This window comes from Thalassophryne amazonica, chromosome 3 (genome assembly GCF_902500255.1).
Source record: "Thalassophryne amazonica chromosome 3, fThaAma1.1, whole genome shotgun sequence".
NCBI classification, from domain to species: Eukaryota; Metazoa; Chordata; class Actinopteri; order Batrachoidiformes; family Batrachoididae; genus Thalassophryne; species Thalassophryne amazonica.
Window position 1 is genome coordinate 126,110,664 of NC_047105.1, and position 23,039 is coordinate 126,133,702.

Here is a 23,039-nt window from a genome sequence, read left to right on the forward strand (position 1 = left end):
AACAGAGATTGTCTTGGATCATGGTCCCCAGTTCTCCTCTCAAGTCTGGAGGAGTTTCTGCAGAGAACTGGGGGCCACCGTGAGCCTCTTGTCCGGGTATCACCCACAGACAAATGGTCAGGCAGAGCGGGCTAACCAGGAACTGGAACAAGCCCTTTGTTGTGTAACATCCGCGCACCCGACGGCCTGGGTTACCCATCTGGCCTGGGTCGAGAACGCGCATAACAGCCAGGTGTCCTCTGCCACCGGCCTCTCCCCGTTTGAGGTGTGTCTGGGGTACCAGCCCCCATTGTTTCCCGTGGTGGAGGGAGAGGTCGGTGTGCCCTCGGTCCAGGCCCATCTGCGCACATGCCGTCGGGTGTGGCGCGCCGCCCGTTCTGCCTTACTGAAAGCCCGGATGAGGGCTAAAGCCCATGCAGACCGCCGGCGCTCCCCGGCCCCTGCATACCAGCCCGGGCAGGAGGTGTGGCTTTCTACGAAGGACATCCCCCTCCAAGTGGACTCACCCAAACTAAAGGACAGGTACATCGGTCCTTTCAAGATCCTCAAAGTCCTCAGTCCGGCCGCAGTGAAGCTCCAGCTCCCAGCTTCACTGCAGGTCCACCTGGTTTTTCATGTTTCCAGGATCAAGCCACATCACACCTCACCCCTCTGTGCTCCCGGACCGGCGCCGCCTCCTGCCCGGATCATCAACGGGGAGCCGGCTTGGACGGTCCGCCGGCTCCTGGATGTCCGTCGGAAGGGCCGGGGGTTCCAGTACTTGGTGGACTGGGAGGGGTATGGACCTGAGGAACGCTCCTGGGTGAAAAGGAGCTTCATCCTGGACCCGGCCCTCCTGGCCGACTTCTACACTCGACACCCCGACAAGCCTGGTTGGGCACCAGGAGGCGCCCGTTGAGGGGGGGGTCCTGTTGTGTGGGCCGCTGAAGAGGAGGTACTGCTGGCCATCACCAGCGGGCGCCCTGTCTGAAGTGCGGGCTTCAGGCACAAGAGGGTGCTGCCGCCTCTTCAGGACAGTCAGACGTGGCAGCTGTCAATCATCATCTCCAACAGCTGTCATTCATCAACCACTCCATAAAGCCAGATGACATCTCCACCTCGCTGCCGAGATATCTTCAAGCCAAGAAGATAATACCTCAGCCGTGATTGTGCCGTGCGCACATTATTTTCTCCATTCTTTGATATTGTTTCAGGAGTCTACTCGCTGTTGTTGTTCTGTCGGAGTACAGAGTGGTGACAAGTGAAGGGCGTTCACTTGTCACACCGAACTACAGAGACAACCGGAGTTTAACTGTCAATAAAAGGTGGAGGTGTTCTTTCCCACTTTAAAAGGAGAAGTCTAACTGTTCTGACTGTGTTAATGGGTGTGCACACACCCACCCTTGATTGTTTCTGCTTCCTGCCAGCAGTACCAGATCCGACAGCCGGAGACAGTGACCACCTGGGGACTCGGGACTTGGCGGCTCCAGTATTCTCTGGGTTCGGTGGCGGTGGAAATCGTGTGGGTTCCGGCTCCTCTCTGGACAGACGTCTTCTATCCTCGAGCCTGCCCACACGTCACCTTTGTACATTGACTACATACAAATTCTGTAATCGTCTGTATTTCATTGTGCACATTTTTTTTTTTTTTTTTTTGTGCTGCTGTGAAGAAAATGAGGCGCTTTTCATCACAATATCATGAACCAATAGATTAATGTATATTTTGTGCTGCTGAGGCTGTGCTACTAGGTTGTTTTGTACCTTACAAATGTTGGTCACTCCACTAGTGTTTCATAGACAGGCTAACGTGTAAAGCAAAATAATGTTGGTAATAGTTTACTTGCCCCAATCTGTCCAGCAGAGTCAGATGAACTATTGCATGAGCGGTAGAATATTGAGTAAAATATGGGCCGTGTCTATATATTTTTATAATGTCTGAAAGATACATATTATGCCACAAAAGCTTACATGAAATATTTCACTTGGTTCTAGCTGGTTCATGAAAATTTTTTTATTGTGGAACCCAAATCTGCAAATGTAATTATGCTCAGAAACAAACCAATGGACAAAAAATTATGTTTTGAAGCCCGGTGCTATGCTGTGTGTGCAAAAACAAGAGTAACATATGCATAGTATAATATTATACATTATTATCACTTTACCGAGGCGTTGCTTGGCCAGTAGCGTAGATTTACATTGACACTATCTGGCTATACCCGCCCGCTGTGCGTAAACAAATGACGTCATAGCGCGCAGCCCAAGAACTGTCCGCAGAGGCAATATGGATATTCCGGATGATTTTCTCATGGATAGTATGACAATGAACAGGGAAGCCAAAGCAGCCAGGTTGATGAGGACGCACTGCTGAATTCGGAGAGCAGCGCGCACCAGCCGACACGAAAAATAAAAAGTTAAAGTGATCCAACTTGTTATGTATGTGTTATGTGTTGTGTATCTCAGTAAAGTGATAATAATGCAAATAACATGCATTTATTGTGCTATATGCATTTTCTGAGTCCCTCCATCCATGCCCAGTCACCCAAGATGACAGATATTTGCCTGAGTTTTATATATATATATATATATATATATATATATATATATATATATATATATATATATATATATATATATATATATATCGTATATGTAGACAGGTGTGTGCCTTTCCAAATCTTGTCCAGTCAATTGAATTTAACTCAAGGGGACTCCAGTTAAGCTGTTGAACCATCCATGGAAACAAGATGTATGTGAGCTCAATTTTGACCTTCATGGCAAAGACTGTGAATACTTATGTACATGTGATTTCTAGTTTTTTATTTTTAATAAATTTGCAAAAATCTCAAACTTTTTTCACGTTGTCTTTATGGGGTATTGTGTGTAGAATTTTGAGGAAAAAAATAATTTAATCTGTTTTGGAATCAGGTTGTAACATAAAATGTAGAAAAAGTGAAGTGCTGTGAATATGTTCCAGATGCTCTGTATCATCATAGATGTCAGGGTGATTGTGCTGCTAAAAGAAACAAAGCTGAGGGCTCCCAGAGCAGCACAGAGCACCATTAGCTGATCTGCAGCAGAAAACTGCATTCAGCACTGATCTAAATATCGCCAAAACATCCCAGTATGACGCTACAGATCACCTGTTGAACAACTCAACTGTGAACTGAGTTCTAATTCCACTAATTAATTGTTGTATCAGTCGTGACTTGTGGCACCATCGCTTTCTTTTTGGCAGTTGTCAGATGTGCACATTAGCATTGCTGCAGGCTGTCTCAGATTCGGAGGGATTTCCCAATCGCTGTTTAGAAAATTAACAATGTGTCAAAACATGTCTGAGGCTTGAAGCCACATTTTGTCAAGAAACATCCATCATGAGGACGACACAATAATTTTCCTCTCATTCTCATCTTCCTGCAGCAGCCACTCACACAACCAGCAGAGGGGAAAAATGCAGCATTTTCACTTTGTAAGATCGAATGTTTTTATGTTTCTCAATGCAGAAGAGATCAGAACCTGTCACATTAAATCACCAACGTCTGTTTGATTTTATAGTGTAGAAGAATAACAGGGAACACAAAACAAATTCTGTCAAGGTTGAGAAATGAACCACAGTTCTTAAAGTGCATCACTTAGGGCCCCACGCAGAAACCGGAAGAAAATCTGTGAACCAAATACGAAATGGGGAACCATGAAGCATTCCACCTGTTGTCGTGAGGGACGCACGGTCGCACAGGCGTGCATGACACACCGGCGATGGTTTTGTGCATGCTCGTGCATGAAGATAGTGGGAGCACCTGGAATGTGTTGCACCACATCACACCGCTGATGTGGAGAAACAGAAAAAAAACAATACATGCCACCCATGGGATTCGAACCTGCAATTTACTCTATATATGATGTACATATAATAATTTTCTCTAATACGAGGTCTATTAGAAAAGAAACCGACAGTTTTATTTAAAAAAAAAACTATATGGATTTGAATCATGTGTGATTACATCAGCCAAGCTTGAACCCTCGTGCACATGCGTGAGTTTTTTCACACCTGTCGGTGACATCATTCGCCTGTGAGCACGCCTTGTGGGAGGAGTGGTCCAGCCCCCTCGTCGGATTTTCATTGTCTGAGAAGTTGCTGAGAGACTGGCGCTGTGCTTGATCAAAATTTTTTCAAGAACTGTGAGGCACATCCGAGTGGACACCATTCGAGAAATTCAACTGGTTTTCGGTGTAAATTTTAATGGCTGATGAGAGATTTTGGATTGTTTCTATCGCTGTAAGGACTTCCCACGGAGCGGGACATCGCGCAGCGCTCCGAGGCGACGTCGTCATCCTGTTTCAAGCTGAAAACCTCCAAATTTAAGCCTCTGTTGACCCAGGACGTCGTGAGAGAACAGAGAACTTTCAGAAGAGGTCGGAATCAGCAGTTTTTCCGGACATTCCACTGTTAAAGGAGATTTTTTTAATGAAAGACGTGCAGACGGATTGGCGCATTGGCTCGCAGCCAGGGCGGCGCGCCCGCCACAGGAAAAACACCTCCATGTTGATAACCATTTGTAAAATCCAGGCGGCTTTTGGTGGCTTTCAGTTGAGTGAGTATGTGAGAAATTGTTTAACAGCAGGGCATGTTCCAACTTGTCCTTAAGGCTTCCAACAGAGGTGTTTTTCCTGTGGCGGGCGCGCCGGATGCGAGCCGTTGCGCCAATCCGTCCACACGTCTTTCATTAAAAAAATCTCCTTTAACAGTGTAATGTCCGGATAAACTGCTGATTCCGACCTCTTCTGAAAGTTCTCTGTTCTCTCACGACATCCTGGGTCAACAGAGGCTTAAATTTGGAGGTTTTCAGCTTGAAACAGGATGACGACGTCGCCTCGGAGCGCTGCGCGACGTCCCGCTCTCTGGGAAGTCCTTACAGCAATAGAAACAATCCAAAATCTCTCATCAGCCGTTAAAATTTGCACTGAAAACCAGCTGAATTTCTCGAATGGTGTCCACTCGGATGTGCCTCACAGTTTTTGAAAAAATTTTGATGAAGCACAGCGCCAGTCTCTCAGCAACTTCTCAGACAAAGGAATTCCGATGAGGGGGCTGGACCACTCCTTCCACAAGGCGTGCTCACAGGCGAATGACGTCACCGACAGGCGTGAAAAAACTCTTGCATGCCCACGAGGGTTCAAGCTTGGCTGATGTAATCACACGTGATTCAAATCCATATGTTTTTTTAAAAAAATAATAAGGTCGGATACTTTTCTCACAGACCTTGTATATTGATACGCAATATATGATGTATATATATTGTAATTTTCTCTAATATATATATATATATATATAGTGAGGGAAATAAGTATTTGAAGACCCTGTGGTTTTGCAAGTTCTCCCACTTAGAAATCATGGAGGGGTCTGTAATTTTCATTTTAGGTGCATGTCCACTGTGAGAGACATAATCTAAAAAGAAAAAAAAAAAATCCAGAAATCACAATGTATGATTTTTTAATAATTTATTGGTATGTTACTGCTGCAAATAAGTATTTGAACACCTGTGAAAATCAATGTTAATATTTGGTAAAGTAGCCTTTGTTTGCAGTTAAGAGTGCAGAATAAGAGGGCTTCTTAAAGAAAAATTAACAGGTCTGTGTTAGCCAGAATTCTTGCTGGTTGGTAGGTGTTGAAATACTTATTTGCAGCAGTAACATACAAATAAATTATTAAAAAAATCATACATTGTGATTCCCGGATTTTTCTTTTTTTTTTAGATTGTGTCTCTCACAGTGGACATGCAAAACCGCATATTCAAATACTTATTTTCCTCACTGTAGGTCTTCCCCTGGAAGACGTCCCTTGACAGACAGTAAGGGGTCATCCTCACCACATGGCAAGAAAGCAATGGCTCTATTCAGAGTCCTTTCCAGACATTCAAGCTTCTCACCCTGTCCCTGAATGTAAGCCCAGATACCACATGGAAGAGTCTAACTTCCACCACTTTTACCTGTGACCTTGTTTTTTCATTTATGGCCCAAAGATCATGACTATCGGTGAGGATAGGAGCGTGAAGAGTCGCGCCTTATGGCTCAGATGTTTCTTCACCAAAATGGTCCGGTGTAACATCTACAGAACCTCAAACACAGCCACAATCAGGTGATCAATCTCATGCTCCATCTTGCTCCTGCTTGTAAAGAAGACCACAAGATAGTTGAACTCCACCACTTAAGGCAATAACTCTCCCCTGACCCAGTGGGGAAAATCCACCCTTTTCCAACAGAGGACCATGGTCTCAGTTTTGGAGGTGCTGATCCTGATACTCAGCACCTCCAAATCCTCCATGGAAATATATTGAAAAGTATATTGAGAATCAAAAATGACACCAGAGGCATTCATGTGTCACACGACTTGAATTTAATAACTGGTTCTTGAGGAGGACTCAGATTGTTGGTTTGCAGCACGACACAAGACGTTTGTGCTCCAACTGGTGCTGCTCTGTTACTAAAGTCTTTTCATTTGGGACGTAATGACAGCTAAAGACCAAAAATAGTAGAATTTTAATTTTGTCATGATTTCAAATAGATCAAGGCTGCATTTCTCCAGTTCCTGATGAACTGGATGAGAGATGACAGTCGGGATAAACGGAGCTCCAGAGGCACCAAACAATCTGACAGGTTTTTAGATGTGAGTTTTAGGCACTAGAGTTTAATGCTGTTGTCCGTGGAGCCTGAACAGTGTGTCTGAAATGCATTTTTCCTGTCGTGAATGTCTGAGATTACCCTATGCTACCCATAATGCATTGCTGCCAGGCACAGCATGTGCTCACAAAACCTTAAAAATTAGCACATTACTTTAAAATGATAACATATATCTGATATTTTCAATTTATAAAACTTCAGACATGACAGTAATTTTAAATAACTTGTCCAAAATGAGTAGGTTAAAATTTGAACCATAAGTTAAAAATGTATGCCTCTGGATGACTTGGGTGATATTGCGGTTATATCAGTATGGTGCTAAAGAAAATGATTTGGGGTTTTTTTTGTTTTTTTTATTTGGGTCACCAGTTCTCTTTTGCCTACAGAGGATAGAGTAGTTTTTTTTTCTGAAAACAGCTCTCTTCTGTTTGCAGAGAGTAGAGCAATATACCTATTAGGAAACTTTTAACAGGTAGGTCTCAACTGCTTTTAAGTTTTAAAAATGTTTTTAACCCACACTTACACAGGGAGAACATGCAAACTCCACACAAAAAGGCCACAGATGGGAATCAATCCCATGTCCTTCTTGCTGTGAGGCAATACTGCCAACCACTAAGCCACCATGCTGTCAGACAGACAGACAGATGATTTTTTTTAGATTTGACATAGGAAGTCATCATGTTAAAGAAAAATAATAGAATCAAACACTAAAGCAACCAGAAATGTCATATGTGTGTTGATTTTTGTCTGACCACGATCTTTAGACTCTGAATGTGGTTTCTTGGAGGGGATCATATGGAGGGCCAACAGTTTTGCGGGGAGAGACTAAGGTGCACTAAACATGCACGCGCTTGGCCCACATATGAAACCATGGAACAGCAGAGGTTGTATTACAACACACACAGAGGAAGTGTTACTTCAATCTCCACATGCGACATCATTGTACACCACAACATCTTTACATGGAATATAGCTGTTGGCTACTACACAAATATTTCAACATAGCACAAATACTACAGTATTACACATACAAAAAACAAAAACAAATACATGTTCCCTGTGACGTGGCCCCAGATAAGTGCTGGAAGATGAGTATGACAAATACACATTGACCATTACTGGCACTCTTCTCAGCCATATTGCATTCTGTTAGCTCGCATTGTATGCCCAGTGTGAGCTGTGGTGCAAAGTCCAGTGCCTGTGCCCAGTGTACACACAGGACCTACAGACACACCTGCAGTGATGACACACTCTGCAAACATGGTCAGTGTTGCTATAACAGCCTGCCAAAGGTCACAGTCTTCATTTCCCAACATCCCTGAAAGCACAACCAGTTCTGACACTCATATTTGATACGTTATTCTTATATATATATATATATATATATATATATATATATATATATATATATATATATATATATATATATATATATATATATATATATATATATATATATATATATATGCCAGACCCTTCCAGCCTGTTTGACGGCCATGTCTGGCCCATGTATCTGAAACATATCTGATTTTATATATATACTCAACAAAAATATAAACGCAACACTTTTGGTTTTGCTCCCATTTTGTATGAGATGAACTCAAAGATCTAAAACTTTTTCCACATACACAATATCACCATTTCCCTCAAATATTGTTCACAAACCAGTCTAAATCTGTGATAGTGAGTACTTCTCCTTTGCTGAGATAATCCATCCCACCTCACAGGTGTGCCATATCAAGATGCTGATTAGACACCATGATTAGTGCACAGGTGTGCCTTAGACTGCCCACAATAAAAGGCCACTCTGAAAGGTGCAGTTTTGTTTTATTTGGGGGGGGGGGGGGAGGATACCAGTCAGTATCTGGTGTGACCACCATTTGCCTCATGCAGTGCAACACATCTCCTTTGCATAGAGTTGAAGAGAACACCTCTCCAACGTGGCAAACACCAACGAATGTGAGCATTTGCCCACTCAAGTCGGTTACGATGACGAACTGGAGTCAGGTCGAGACCCCGATGAGGATGACGAGCATGCAGATGAGCTTCCCTGAGACGGTTTCTGACAGTTTGTGCAGAAATTCTTTGGTTATGCAAACCAATTGTTTCAGCAGCTGTCCGAGTGGCTGGTCTCAGACGATCTTGGAGGTGAACATGCTGGATGTGGAGGTCCTGGGCTGGTGTGGTTACACGTGGTCTGCGGTTGTGAGGCTGGTTGGATGTACTGCCAAATTCTCTGAAACGCCTTTGGAGACGGCTTATGGTAGAGAAATGAACATTCAATACACGAGCAACAGCTCTGGTTGACATTCCTGCTGTCAGCATGCCAATTGCACGCTCCCTCAAATCTTGCGACATCTGTGGCATTGTGCTGTGTGATAAAACTGCACCTTTCAGAGTGGCCTTTTATTGTGGGCAGTCTAAGGCACACCTGTGCACTAATCATGGTGTCTAATCAGCATCTTGATATGGCACACCTGTGAGGTGGGATGGATTATCTCAGCAAAGGAGAAGTGCTCACTATCACAGATTTAGACTGGTTTGTGAACAATATTTGAGGGAAATGGTGATATTGTGTATGTGGAAAAAGTTTTAGATCTTTGAGTTCATCTCATACAAAATGGGAGCAAAACCAAAAGTGTTGCGTTTATATTTTTGTTGAGTATACGAGGTCTATTAGAAAGTATCTGACCTTATTATTTTTTTCAAAAACCATATGGATTTGAATCACGTGTGATTGCGTCAGACAAGCTTGAACCCTTGTGCGCATGCGTGAGTTTTTTCACGCCTGTCGGTTGCATCATTCGCCTGTGAGCAGGCTTTGAGTGAGGAGTGGTCCAGCCCCCTCGTCGTTGTTTCATTGTCATGAAATGGCGGAATGATTTGCGCTTTTTTTCCATCAGAATGTTTTCAGAAACTGTTAGAGACAGGCAGCTGGAAACCATTAGAAACATTTATCTGGCTTTCAGTGAAAATGTTACGGGCTTGGTAGAGAATAAGGAGTGTTACTGTCGCTTTAAGGACGGCCCCCAGTGGCTGTGGGGCACGCCGCGCTCCGAAGCCGCCATCGACAGGCTGAACGACTATTTAATTTCTAAACGGATGGCTGTCTGGATCTGTGACCATCGTGTGCCATTTCTCTGGTTATCACAAGAGCTGGACATCAACCATTTTCCGGCAGATTTCACTTTTAACAAGAGATTTTGTCATGGAAAGCCGAGCGGAGGCTTCGCGCATCACGATGGATTCGCTACTGGAGCGAGACAAAACCACCTCCGTTTTGGTCTCACAGGACGGCTTTGAGATGGTGTTCAGACAGCTGTCGGTGGTTTTTCCATCGAGTGATTATCCGAGAAATTGTGGATGTGCCTGGACATGCCAGAACATGTCCAGTGAGGCTTCATCATGGCATTGCTGTGCGCCATGTGGCACCGCCGCGACGCCCGAAGCCTCCGCTCCTCTTTCCATGACAAAAACTCCTGTAACAGTGGAATGTGCCGTTCATTTCCAAACTGGACGCTGTGTTTTATCCGGGACGTCGTCTGACTAGCACAGGAATTGTGAAAAGACGTGGACATCAGCACTTTGTCGGCACATTGAGACAGACGTGCGGAGGAATTCTGTATATATATATATATATATATATATATATATATATATATATATATATATATATATATATATATCAGTCTGGTATGAATCACAAACCATAAATAATATATTTAAGTTTTAATATTGCAGCAGAGATTTGCCTCTTCAGGAGTAACACAGACACACAAAGAGTAAAAGAAAAGCAGCAAATGGTGCTAAATAAAGAGGTTCATTGTGATGCTGACAGTATTCATTTGTACATGAGTGCGATAGTATACTGAGTAAATATGAGTAACGAGAATGTTTGTGTATAAATGTGTGAGAGTGATAAATGAGAGTGTGAAGCAGTGTTGCCAACTCCTCAGTAAGAAAAGTAGCTACTGGCTGTCCAAAATGTTGCTAGAAGTCACTAATTGACGTCATTTAATTTGCATATTGTTTGCATAATATGGTGTCTCAACAGATGCTGTAGGAAATTAAAAAAAAAAAAAACGCGGGAGAGGCCTTTGAATACATTATCAACCTTTTAATATTGTTTGGTAAATTCCACATTCATAAATGCAGAGTATTGAAAAGGAATTTACACTTCTGGCTGAATTTGAACAATATATACGTAAATATCACAAAACTGTCACGTTCTATAAGGAACTTTTGAAAGAGAATCAATGTTAAAGAATCTCTTTACTTTTGTTATGTACAATTTATTATATTTTCTATCTCTTTCTATTTATAATGATAACAATGTGAATGTTATTGTAGCCTTAATTGTTTGTTTACTGTTTTTTAATGTATTTGTTGAAATAAAGTTTTGAAAAAAAAAATGTTGTGGGAGAGACAAAAATAGTGAGTGAAACCACCTTAAAAATATTTAGAACTAAAAATAAACTTGATTCTTGGTTTGTTTTTGTATTTTACCATTAAAAGTGGCTATCACTTCTCAAAATAAAATAACGTCTCAAGGCCAGGGTTTCTCAAAGTCCAGAAACTAATTAGTCACAGCGCAGGGAATGAGGTCAGTAGGCTGAGCGAGTCCGAGTCAGGTTTGACATTCAGTGTGGGAACAGCTATGTGAGTGTTTGTAGATATCCCTCCACGGAAGATTGTAGGTATCCCTCCGCTCAGTGCTTTACACTCAGGTGCAATGGAGTGGGGGGCGGGGGAGGGGAGCGGCGGGGACCCGATGCCGCTCGGTGAGAACAGAGACTTTCACTTCTGAGTCGCCAAACACCAAAAAAATCTCCAGTGACACCAGGAAAAGTAGTTAGATTTGTCACTAGTCGCTTTTGAGAAAAGTCGTCAAGAAGGTTTGGAAAGTCACCAGATTCAGCACAAATATAGGTGTGTGTGTGTGTGTGTGTGTGTGTGTGTGTGTGTGTGTGTGTGTGTGTGTGTGTGTGTGTGTGTGTGTGTGTGTGTGTGTGTGTGTGTGTGTGTGTGTGTGTTAATCTATCCTGGCCTGCAATAACACAAAAACATTGAATGTGATCATCTTGAAAGTCACCAAATTAAAAAGAACATAAAATGAGGACAAACTTTAATGCATGAAATCAACCAAAGCAGCAACTCTGTTTTTCCTATATAATATGCTCAGTGGTGGATGCAGGGCGGGCTGTGTAAAATTCTGGGCAACTGTGATATGTAGCTTGTCTACCCCCTGCTGAACAGCAGGGACATTGCGCACTTCACCCAGCAGCTAGAGGTGGGTGGATCGATCCTAATATCGATAATATCGATACCAACACTGGTATTGATATTGAACGATCCTCATGTAAAAAGAGCGATACTCAAGCTTTTTTCTCTCCCGCATGCACTGACTGCTGCGCATGCAGATTCATCAAAGTCTACTCTCTGTCTGTAAGAGCAGCACTGCGCTGTGTCACACAACACAGAGCAGTGCACCCTTGTATTGTGGTTTCTCAGCCCTCTACCTCAGGAGATTTTGTTTTAACTTGTGTTGAGTGATATTTTTTAAACAAAAATGTTGATTGTGATAATAAAGTATTTTGTTGTCACGTACAATGTTTGGCAAAATTCTATCCTAGGTCTTTTGGGTCCTTTGGATCTATGAAGCTTAAATATGAAAAAGTATTGGTACCAGTATCGATATCGGCGATACTGGGCCTGTAGTTACTCGGTATCAGATCAATACCAAAATTCCCGGTATCGCCCACCTCTACCAGCAGCACCTGCACATCAGCACCAGTGAACAAGTTAATCTGAGAAATATGATGCTAGCAAATATGGGATGTTAACAGAACAGGACACTTCAAATAAGAGTGGATAGAACAAGTGGACGGGGATGATGCCAGAACTTTTTGTCCACACTGCACATTAGTTGTAAAGTAAACTAAAAAAAAAAATTGGCATATTTTGAAACCTTTGCACCACCCAGACATCTGGACATTGTTCTGGAGTTCATATCAATAGTAAGACCTCACTGCTGTGCTAAATGGAGCCTCAGTGTGTCACCAGCTGTTTCAAATGTTTTCCCATGTTCTAGTTCTTCTAGTAGTTTGCCCCTCTGGTGATGAAACATAATGAAACACAAGTGAATGATCTAGGATTGCAGTTTTTTCAATCCTAAACAATAAGAGACAGCTGTTGCATTGTTTGGCACATGCAAGTGTCTCATGAAGAACTGCGTGGGGAGCAGCGTGTTTTAATGACTGACTCTATGGATAACACTATGATAAATGTCTGTAACCTGCCCAGAGAAAGGTGGACAAAGTCCCTTAAACATGTCCCAGATGTGACAATCAGAACAATAAGACAATATGTAAATCAATAACATTTTTGCCATCAGCTGTAATCCTGCATGCACACAGCGTGGACATTTTTGTCACAGCTTTATTTGTAAAAATCATTCAGTATTGCAACAGTAATCAGGTTTCAACAAGAAAGTCTACTGGCTACAAAATTTATTAATTCATTCACTTTCTGAACCAGCCTATCCCAGATAAGGGTCACAGGAGAGCTAGAGTCCATCTGGACAGGAGGCAGGGACCACCCTGGACAGGCTGCCAGTCCACCGCAGGGCGGACACACAAAGACCGACAAACACATTCACATCTACGGTCAGTTTAGAGGCACCAGTTCACTGAACCTGCTTGTGTTTGGAAGTGGGAGGAAGCAGCCAAAGCAGACTGTCAACCCACTGAGTCTGGTCTGCTTGAGGGTCCATCCTACAAATCAACAACTGTCTGAGTTTTTCAGTCTCACTCTTACCACTCTGTGCTTGCTCATAGAGTAGGAAAGGTTTAAATCTTGCTCATGTGTAAAGCTTTGGGTGCCTTTTGCTGTCATTTGGTGTTATAAACTGAAGTGAATCAACCCAACAAAATCAAGAGATGCCAATCATACAGCAAAAAAAAAAAAACACACACACACACACACACACACACTGTGTGAATCAGCTGTAAAGCACTCAGCTTGAATCAGTCATCCACAAATCAACCAACACCCTTCATAAACCACGTTCAGCAAAAATGAGTCAAACATTAGCTCATCTGGGTTTTGCAACAAGAAGTCACATTGCACAATACACACATAATCAACAAAACTACAAGTGTGGTTCATGGAACACACACATACACACATGCAACAAAAATATAAACGCAACACTTTTGGTTTTGCTCCCATTTTGTATGAGATGAACTCAAAGATCTAAAACTTTTTCCACATACACAATATCACCATTTCCCTCAAATATTGTTCAGAAACCAGTCGAAATCTGTGATAGTGAGCACTTCTCCTTTGCTGAGATAATCCATCCCACCTCACAGGTGTGCCATATCAAGATGCTGATTAGACACCATGATTAGTGCACAGGTGTGACTTAGACTGCCCACAATAAAAGGCCACTCTGAAAGGTGCAGTTTTATCACACAGCACAATGCCACAGATGTCGCAAGATTTGAGGGAGCGTGCAATTGGCATGCTGACAGCAGGAATGTCAACCAGAGCTGTTGCTCGTGTATTGAATGTTCATTTCTCTACCATAAGCCGTCTCCAAAGGCGTTTCAGAGAATTTGGCAGTACATCCAACCAGCCTCACAACCGCAGACCACGTGTAACCACACCAGCCCAGGACCTCCACATCCAGCATGTTCACCTCCAAGATCGTCTGAGACCAGCCACTCGGACAGCTGCTGAAACAATCAGTTTGCATAACCAAAGAATTTCTGCACAAACTGTCAGAAACCGTCTCAGGGAAGCTCATCTGCATGCTCGTCATCCTCATCGGGGTCTCGACCTGACTCCAGTTCGTCGTCGTAACCGACTTGAGTGGGCAAATGCTCACATTCGCTGGCGTTTGGCACGTTGGAGAGGTGTTCTCTTCATGGATGATGCGAAGGAGATGTGTTGCACTGCATGAGGCAAATGGTGGTCACACCAGATACTGACTGGTATCCCCCCCCAATAAAACAAAACTGCACCTTTCAGAGTGGCCTTTTATTGTGGGCAGTCTAAGGCACACCTGTGCACTAATCATGGTGTCTAATCAGCATCTTGATATGGCACACCTGTGAGGTGGGATGGATTATCTCAGCAAAGGAGAAGTGCTCACTATCACAGATTTAGACTGGTTTGTGAACAATATTTGAGGGAAATGGTGATATTGTGTATGTGGAAAAAGTTTTAGATCTTTGAGTTCATCTCATACAAAATGGGAGCAAAACCAAAAGTGTTGCATTTATATTTTTGTTATACATATATATATATATATATATATATACACACACACACACACACACACACACACACACACACACACACACATTTAATTTCTTCTTCAAATATTTGTTTTTTCAGAACGTGCTGCTTGCTCAACATAAAACACACTCACTCAGACCTCTCAGCACCTTCTGTCCCTCGACCAGCATGTCACTGACCTTAAAGGCAAACTTGCGGGTGATGTTGTCCGAAGGTTCAACTCCTCCAATCCTGAAACTGAGCAGCGGCAAGCTCCCTAATACCATGTCCTCCTTCTCATCTGTGAAGACAGAAGAAGAAATCTTATCAGTCAAAGCATCCCAGGAAGCATCAGTGACACAGGACAGCACTCCAGGGTTTGGGGGGGGGGGGGGGGGGGGGGGGGGCTGCTGTGTGACAAACATGATGATTACAAACCAAGCCAGTCAGCCCCCTGCACCACAGGCACTGTGGAGTCCCTGCACACAGTGACAGACTCCAGGAATAGATCCATTATAGTCACTGTGATCAGTACACACACACACACACACACCGTGATCCAACGCTGGTGAACACAACAGCAGGCAGGAGAGCTGCTCACTGACTCATGGAAGAAAACATGAAAATTGAAGTAGTCTGAAGAGGGACAGTGTCCATGTTGTGTTTGTTGACCTACCTCTCTCTGATTTCTCTCAGTCGCTCTTCCAACACAGATCTGCACCAACACCACACTGGATCCAGTGATGACTGAGAGAGAGGGAGCGTGGGGGCAGGGCTTGTGCAAAACTGATCTGTGTGTGTGTGTGTGTGTGTGTGTGTGTGTGTGTGTGTGTGTGTGTGTGTGTGTGTGTGTGTGTGTGTGTGTGTGTGTGTGTGTGTGTGTGTGTGTGTGTGTGTGTGTCAGACAGATAATGATCAGACCATGTGACTCTGTGTTTCAGGAATCCCGGCATGCAGCCAACTGTACCTGCTGGTTCTGTCTGCACCAATGACGTGTCCACGTGCACTTTGGGCAGGCAGGTAAAGCCACATCTGTGCCTCTCTGGTGTCTCCCACACACATCTAAATTATTGATTAGTGTCTGTATTTTTGTACTGAAGCATGAAAACCCAGAAAAAGCCACATCTCACACACTGTAAAAACAACATAGTTGGTACAAGTCTAGTTTTTAAAACAGATTACATATGCACAGCGACTCCTGCTGGCTTCTGTCACGTAACCACAGTAGGTAAAGGTAAGGTGCATCCAGAAAGTATTCAAAGCGATTCACTGTTTTCACTCTTTGTTATGTTACAGCCTTATTCCAAAATGGGTGAAATTCATTTTCCCCAAAAATTCTACACACAGTACCCCATAATGACAATGTGAAAAAAGATTTTTTGAGATTTTTGCAAATTTATTTTTTATTGATTATAAACTCCAGTATCCAATTGCAGGGTGAAGTATCAATGGTCAAACACTGACTTCTAGCTTGGATTGGATGGGATGAATGTGTTGAAAGCTGAACTAGAGTCAGTGAATAGTATTCTCATGTATGTGCTGCTGTAGTTTCGGTGTGAGAGGACAGAGTTTGGCACTGACGAAACAGCATCGTCTGTGCTCCTGTTCTTGTGATAGGTGAATTGCTGGAGGTCCAGTGTGGGTGGTAAACAGGATTTAAGCTGTGGCAGAACCAGTTTCTTGAAGCACTTTATGATAAAAGGGTTAAGTGCAGCAGGGCATGCTGCAGAAGTATGATTAGGCACTGGCATGATGCTGGTGGTTTTAAAGCATACAGCGCCTGTTCCATGGACCAGGGACAGGTTGACAATGTGTATCAGGTGCTCAGCCTGCTGCCTAGTTGAGGTGAATTTCATGAAAAATTGTTACTCTCAAGTAATACCACCCTAAACTATCCGCTGCCAGTAATTCCCACCTTCTTCAAGAATTTCTTCAGAGTAATTTTTAATCTTGTTCTACAACCACTGCTGCGTATCCAGCTGTGGCTGAGCTTGCTTCTCAGACAATGGTCTATCCAGCAGAGCTGGACAGTAAGCTTACATTAGTGTGATGGACCTCCCAACTGATGCATATGATCTATGGCAGGTATCATTGACAGTATTGTTGCAGATTTTTGACATGCCGGCCACACACAACCTAGATGTCATGGTCATACTATTGAAAATGTTTCCAAAAGGATGTAGAGTTTAGTGACAAAGGGAGACCCAGAGGAATGGAGGCCTCCAACCTGCTGCAGCCCTAGTCCACCTTTACTGCTTTAACAGGCCTGTTTGTGTGGGAACTTTCCTTTGGACTATACTTGGTTTCAGTTTTGTGGCAGCATGGTGGTTTTGTGGTTAGGTCCCAAGTTTGCATTCAATCTGGTCTCTTCTCTGTGGAGCTGACATGGGTACCCTGCAGGTGCTCCAGCTTCCTCCCACTTCCAAACACATGCAGACTTGGTAACTTGAAGACTGATACAGATACAGATCAGCTCTAGAATTAGACAAAGGTTTTATGCCAGATGCCCTTCCTGAAACAACAGCCCCTCTGCATGGAGAAACATGCTCACAGCTCCTGGTATTCCAAAGCAGCATTTGAGCCAAGAACTTTCTGAGATCTGGCAGGATCGGGTTTGGTCTGACCAGCATGGCTGCATCTAAAACTACACCAGCAGAGAGGCTAGCTGCCACAAGGCATCAAATCAACAGAGTGCAGAACATGTAGCTCCATAACAACCATAGCCACTGCTATTACAAAAAAACCATAATTTTCAATACAATTAAACTGAAATATGTAATAATAATAATAATAATGTTGCCTTTCAGCTGCTCCTGATTGTTCAGGGCTATGACAGCAGATCTAGCACAGATCTGCATTAGGGTCTGGCACAAGTTTTATGGCGGATGCCCTTTCTGATGTTTTACCTGGAGAAAACAGACACAGCCCCTGATCTTCCAAGTACTAACCAGGACCCACACTGTGTAGCTTGTGAGATCTGACGGGATCAGGCTAACACAGCGATAGACTGGCTGCTGGTGCTACTACTACTAATTAATAATAATAATAATAATATTATTATTATTATTATTATTATTATTATAACATGTTTCTCTGTAACATTCTACCATGACATTGTAAAAAAGTACAATAGTTGCCCTTTGTACAGTACTATTGCCAATAATTCCTTCAGAATTGTTTCAGCATCTTGGTGAATTTTCTGTCTAATCTTCTTGCAGTCACTCAACTTTTGAATACTGACTATTCTCGACATACTGTTTAAATTCCTTAAAGACTGATTTAAATGAAGTGGAAGACATATTCATTGACTTGGGAATGTTCATGTATCCATCCCCTGACTTGTCTAAAGAAATACTAGTTGTAAAGGGATGCTTTGTATTATGAGCTATTCTCATATTTAGTCCATCCAGTTGCTCATGGGCTGTGAAAATGTGGATATAAATGCCTGGAATTCCTCCAGCTCCACTGTAGTACTATAGAGAGGCAAAATTGCATAAATAATGTCATTGTCCAAGTACTTGTGCACCTGACTACATATTTCATCTATCTACAGATAGATGATGTATTTTTTTCTGTGTAGCTGGTGTGGAAACCAGTCTGTGAACACTTAACTGATCACAACAAAATGATTGATCAAACTTCCACCAGCAACAGAAAATCAAGGACATTTTAAAACATGCCAACAGAACTTTGAAGATTCGTAGCTTCTGAGATTTGATCTATTATTTAAATTTAAAATATTCCCATTGAATGATGTGATTTAAACAATCAAAAGGATACAATCAGACGTGCACACATAAATGCTCCCACAGGGGGAAAACACACATAATGAAGTGTTGTGTATACAGAAAATAGTAAATGGGATGGTCTATTGTTTTCAAAGAGAAAATGAAAGAAAATCCCACTGCCACTAGTGGTGGGAGCAGCAGTCACACATCGTGACTGTATGTGCTGTCAGAAGTTGAAAATTTTCAACTATTTCTGCTGCACACAGTGACAGGTTTATGTTCATTTACTTTCAACAATGGTGAAACATTGACACTGACGCATTAATTATTTTGATACATGGACACCTGGCTTGAGTCAGGAGTTATTTGCTTAAAGGAAAAGAAAAGTTATCATAATATATGATTGGGTTGGTAGATTATGATATTGAGAGCCCATATGAAAAGTTGTAGGTATGTGTGATCATTTATGTTAAAGGTAACAGCGTGTTTGCATGGCTGGTCTAAAGCCACCAGCAGGCTGCCATGCCATCTGCTATAACAGCGATGTGTGACATCACATGGGCACAGAGGTTCAAAGCTCCGCCGGTGCCACTCTTCAGTATAGAAGGGCAAAGCGCGTAAGCGGCAATCAACATCCCGGATCTGTATCGGGTTCTGATACCGACGTAATTCAGGGATCAGAATTTCCCATTCCAACCTACGGGATTTTCCGATACTGGAGAGAAACCAGGTCTGTGAAACCTCTCTCTTGCTGCCTGTTCTCTGTTCTGTTTACTGCTGAGTGGGAGGGGGAGCTTTCTGAGCTGAAGCCGAGCTGTTTCTTCTGCACACCGCAACCGAGAGTTTTAAGAATCTGGTAATGGCAAATTTTCACCCAGCTCTCATTCAACACCAGAGCTTCTTGTCTGAATCTAACTTTGCACAAAAAAATAACATGCTGTTGTAGCTTTCGATTCAGTAAATCATTGCCCATCTAATAAACACTGCAAAATAACTGCACTTGACATCATTATCTAACATATTCCTCTCCAAACACTACTGATTCTTCAGCTATAATAAGCAATATTATGATTTCGATGATTACCATGTGAATTCAGCTAACAATAACAGTTTTCTCCTAGTTTTTATACTAACAACAATGTCTGTGTTACTCAAAGCAGTCGTGGAGAAACAAAACGCTCATGTCACAATGAATGCCTGTAAAAGTCAGCTGTCCATAGTGCTGGATGCTTTTTTAAGCAAGAAAAAATGTTTAAAAAAAATGTGGGATGCTCACTGAAAGTACCTTAATAAAGTAGAAAAAACTTGATTTATAAATACTTAAATCAAAAACAGCCATTTCACAGTTCAGTACATTATCAATTCTGGATGTCATAATTTATGTGATCAACTTTCATATGCAAAGAGAAAAATAAATATAATTAAAAATAAATATGATAATGGGCTTTGATTATACAGGGTGAACACAAAAACACTCATTGGTTTCAAGTGTTTATAATATCAAAAGTTACATGAATAATTTTACAATTTTGAAGAAAAAGAATCTGTAAAAGAGGAAAAAAAAACTTGAGTTTCTGCAACTGTAGATACCAAAATTGTGAAATTATTCATGTAACTTTTGATATTAGAAATATTTGAAACCAAGGAGTGTTTTGTGTTCACCCTGTAGATTTTCAAAAGAGAAAGTATTTCCACCTGAAGAAAACAGACTATATTTTACTTTAAGAATGCATAGACTAAATATATGTACATAAGTGAATATATAAGTGTAAAGAAAAAATTAAGTTTGTTAAAAAACACACAAAACATCCTGTAAAATGTCCACAGTATGAAGAGAAAAAAATAAATACATAAAAATCAGACATCATTTAAAAAAATGTTAAAGCTGTGTCACAATTTGGGGAAAAGGCTGAACAAATTAAAAGTCTCCTGTGACTTGACCTTTGAAAGTGATTTTTTTTTTCAGGCCTATGCAAAAACATTGCATTATTTTTTAAAATAAATTGTGTTTTTGTCCTTTCAGGTGCTGCCATTTGTTCAGGGTCGCCACAGCAGAGATGCATTGATATTTGAAACAATTTTTACAGTTTTACCTGGAGAAACACACACAGACCCTGGTGTTCCACAGAGGTCTCCATCCAAGTATGAACCAGGACCCACACCGCTTAGCTTCTGAGATCTGACAGGATCACGCTTTCACAGAGCAGACCAGCTGCTCTTAAAATAAAAATTAATAAGTGCAAATTTGAAATTTGCTATCCAGAAACTCAAGGCTGTTTAAGACCTGTGCACAGTACTGTACGTAAACCAAATATTTACACATATTGAATTTTGTTAGATGTAAATCCTGTAGCCCTACATTCAATAAAACCTCTGTTCAATTCATGTCAGAAATGAAACTAAAAATTAATCTTTGTCAAAAGCTTCGAGAGATGGTGTAATTTATGCAACACCAAAACAAAACAAAAAAAAAAGTGTCTGTGGTGTTGCAGTTTTTCCAAATAACCAAAATTAAAGCCACACTTGTACAAACAAAAGCAGAGTGCTGATCCTCAGACTCCGTAGAGAAAACCCTGTAAAAACCAACAAAAGCAACAAAAGACCTTCTCTCCTCCCCGTGCCCATTTTTTGGCCCTCAGTCCTCACTGGCATAGCAATTGCAGCAGTAAATTTCACTGTCACACATTCTCCTCGCTATCATTCCCTCTCCAGGCCTTTACAGCCGAATCAGGCAAAGAAGTAAAAGGAGCAGACGTGTGTAGAATAAAGACCCCTGCAAAGATGAAAACATTCAAATCATATGAAACGATAGGCAAGTCCGCTTACTGTGTGTGTGTGTGTTTGGATCTGGATGCACTTGAAAGAGAAAGACTAAAGACAGAAATGCCACTGAATCAAGAATGCAAAAAAAAGTGCAGCGGTTTATCCCGTAGGGACGTCTATTCTTATCACAGCATGTTTACTGCCTGCATCTTTAGCTGCTGTGGGTTTATTGCACAAGGTTATTCAAAGTCTGCCATCAAGCTCCCAGTGACACAACAAACATGACCCATCTGGGTAAACTGGTTCAGTGAGCCAAAAGCCCTGCAGCATATCAGAAATAAGACAAACACGTGCCATAAAAAGTTCCCATCAGACCATGAAATTCTGCAAAATGACTGACTTATCAAAAGCAGAAAAACAGATAGCTGGATTTTGATGCCAGTCTCCCATTTCTAATTTCTGACACCGGATTGTGTATAGTTTGGGTGCAAAAACAATCAGACACCCACTTGAGGCATGAAAATGTTATGTAATTTCTGGAAACAACAAAGTTATAGGATGCAGTGACCAACTGAGAAGATTTTGAACATGTTCAAAAAAATGTATGACATAGGAATGAATCACGATCTGTAAAACTGAATAATAGGATGTAATTTGTTTGAATGGGGGTAATATGCATCTTTTATTGTAATTTTGCAAATGACTTTGGTTCTTATTTCATCTTGAAATAAATCTTCTCCTTGAATGTGGATTTGACTGCACATTTATTTTGATGCCAGGCTACAATTAAAGGCTAAAATGAAAACTACATCACAGCACTCATAAAGCGCAAACCTCCGCCAAAACTAGTTTCCAATTCCACAAATTATGACCTTGGAAAAAATTTTCAAGGTCAAAGTCCACTTAGAAGTGGCTTTTCATAAGCTAAAATACAGTGAGGCAAATAAGTATATATAAGTATTTGACAAGTTCAAACAGGTGTAATAAATACAGATAAAGAGTGTAGAATAAAAGGGCTTCTTAAAGAAAAACTAACAGGTCTGAGAGACAGAATTCTTGCTGGTTAGGTGATCAAATACTTATTTCATGCAATAAAATACAAATTAATGATTTAAAAATCATACAATTAGATTTTTTGATTTTTTTTTTTAATTCTGTTTCTCACAGTTGAAGTGGAATTATGATAAGAATTACAGACCTCCATTTTTTGTAGGTGGGATCAATTACTTACACTCAACAAAAATATAAATGCAACACTTTTGGTTTTGCTCCCATTTTGTATGAGATGAACTCAAAGATCTAAATCTTTTTCCACATACACAATATCACCATTTCCCTCAAATATTGTTCACAAACCAGTCTAAATCTGTGATAGTGAGCACTTCTCCTTTGCTGAGATAATCCATCCCACCTCACAGGTGTGCCATATCAAGATGCTGATTAGACACCATGATTAGTGCACAGGTGTGCCTTAAACTGCCCACAATAAAAGGCCACTCTGAAAGGTGCAGTTTTATCACACAGCACAATGCCACAGATGTCGTAAGATTTGAGGGAGCGTGCAACTGGCATGCTGACAGCAGGAATGTCAACCAGAGCTGTTGCTCGTGT

At 41.7% G+C, this 23,039-nt stretch overlaps 1 protein-coding gene across 1 annotated transcript in view; it reads right to left on the bottom strand.

The window, feature by feature from the left end:
* The window catches only part of plekha6 (pleckstrin homology domain containing, family A member 6), a 229,762-nt gene that overhangs the window by 114,751 nt on the left and 91,972 nt on the right, over nt 1-23,039 (bottom strand). Inside the window, exon 6 of the mRNA XM_034167419.1 lies at nt 15,138-15,238. Within this exon, the coding sequence (XP_034023310.1) occupies nt 15,138-15,238 (101 nt within the window). The remainder of the gene's footprint in view (nt 1-15,137; nt 15,239-23,039) is intronic.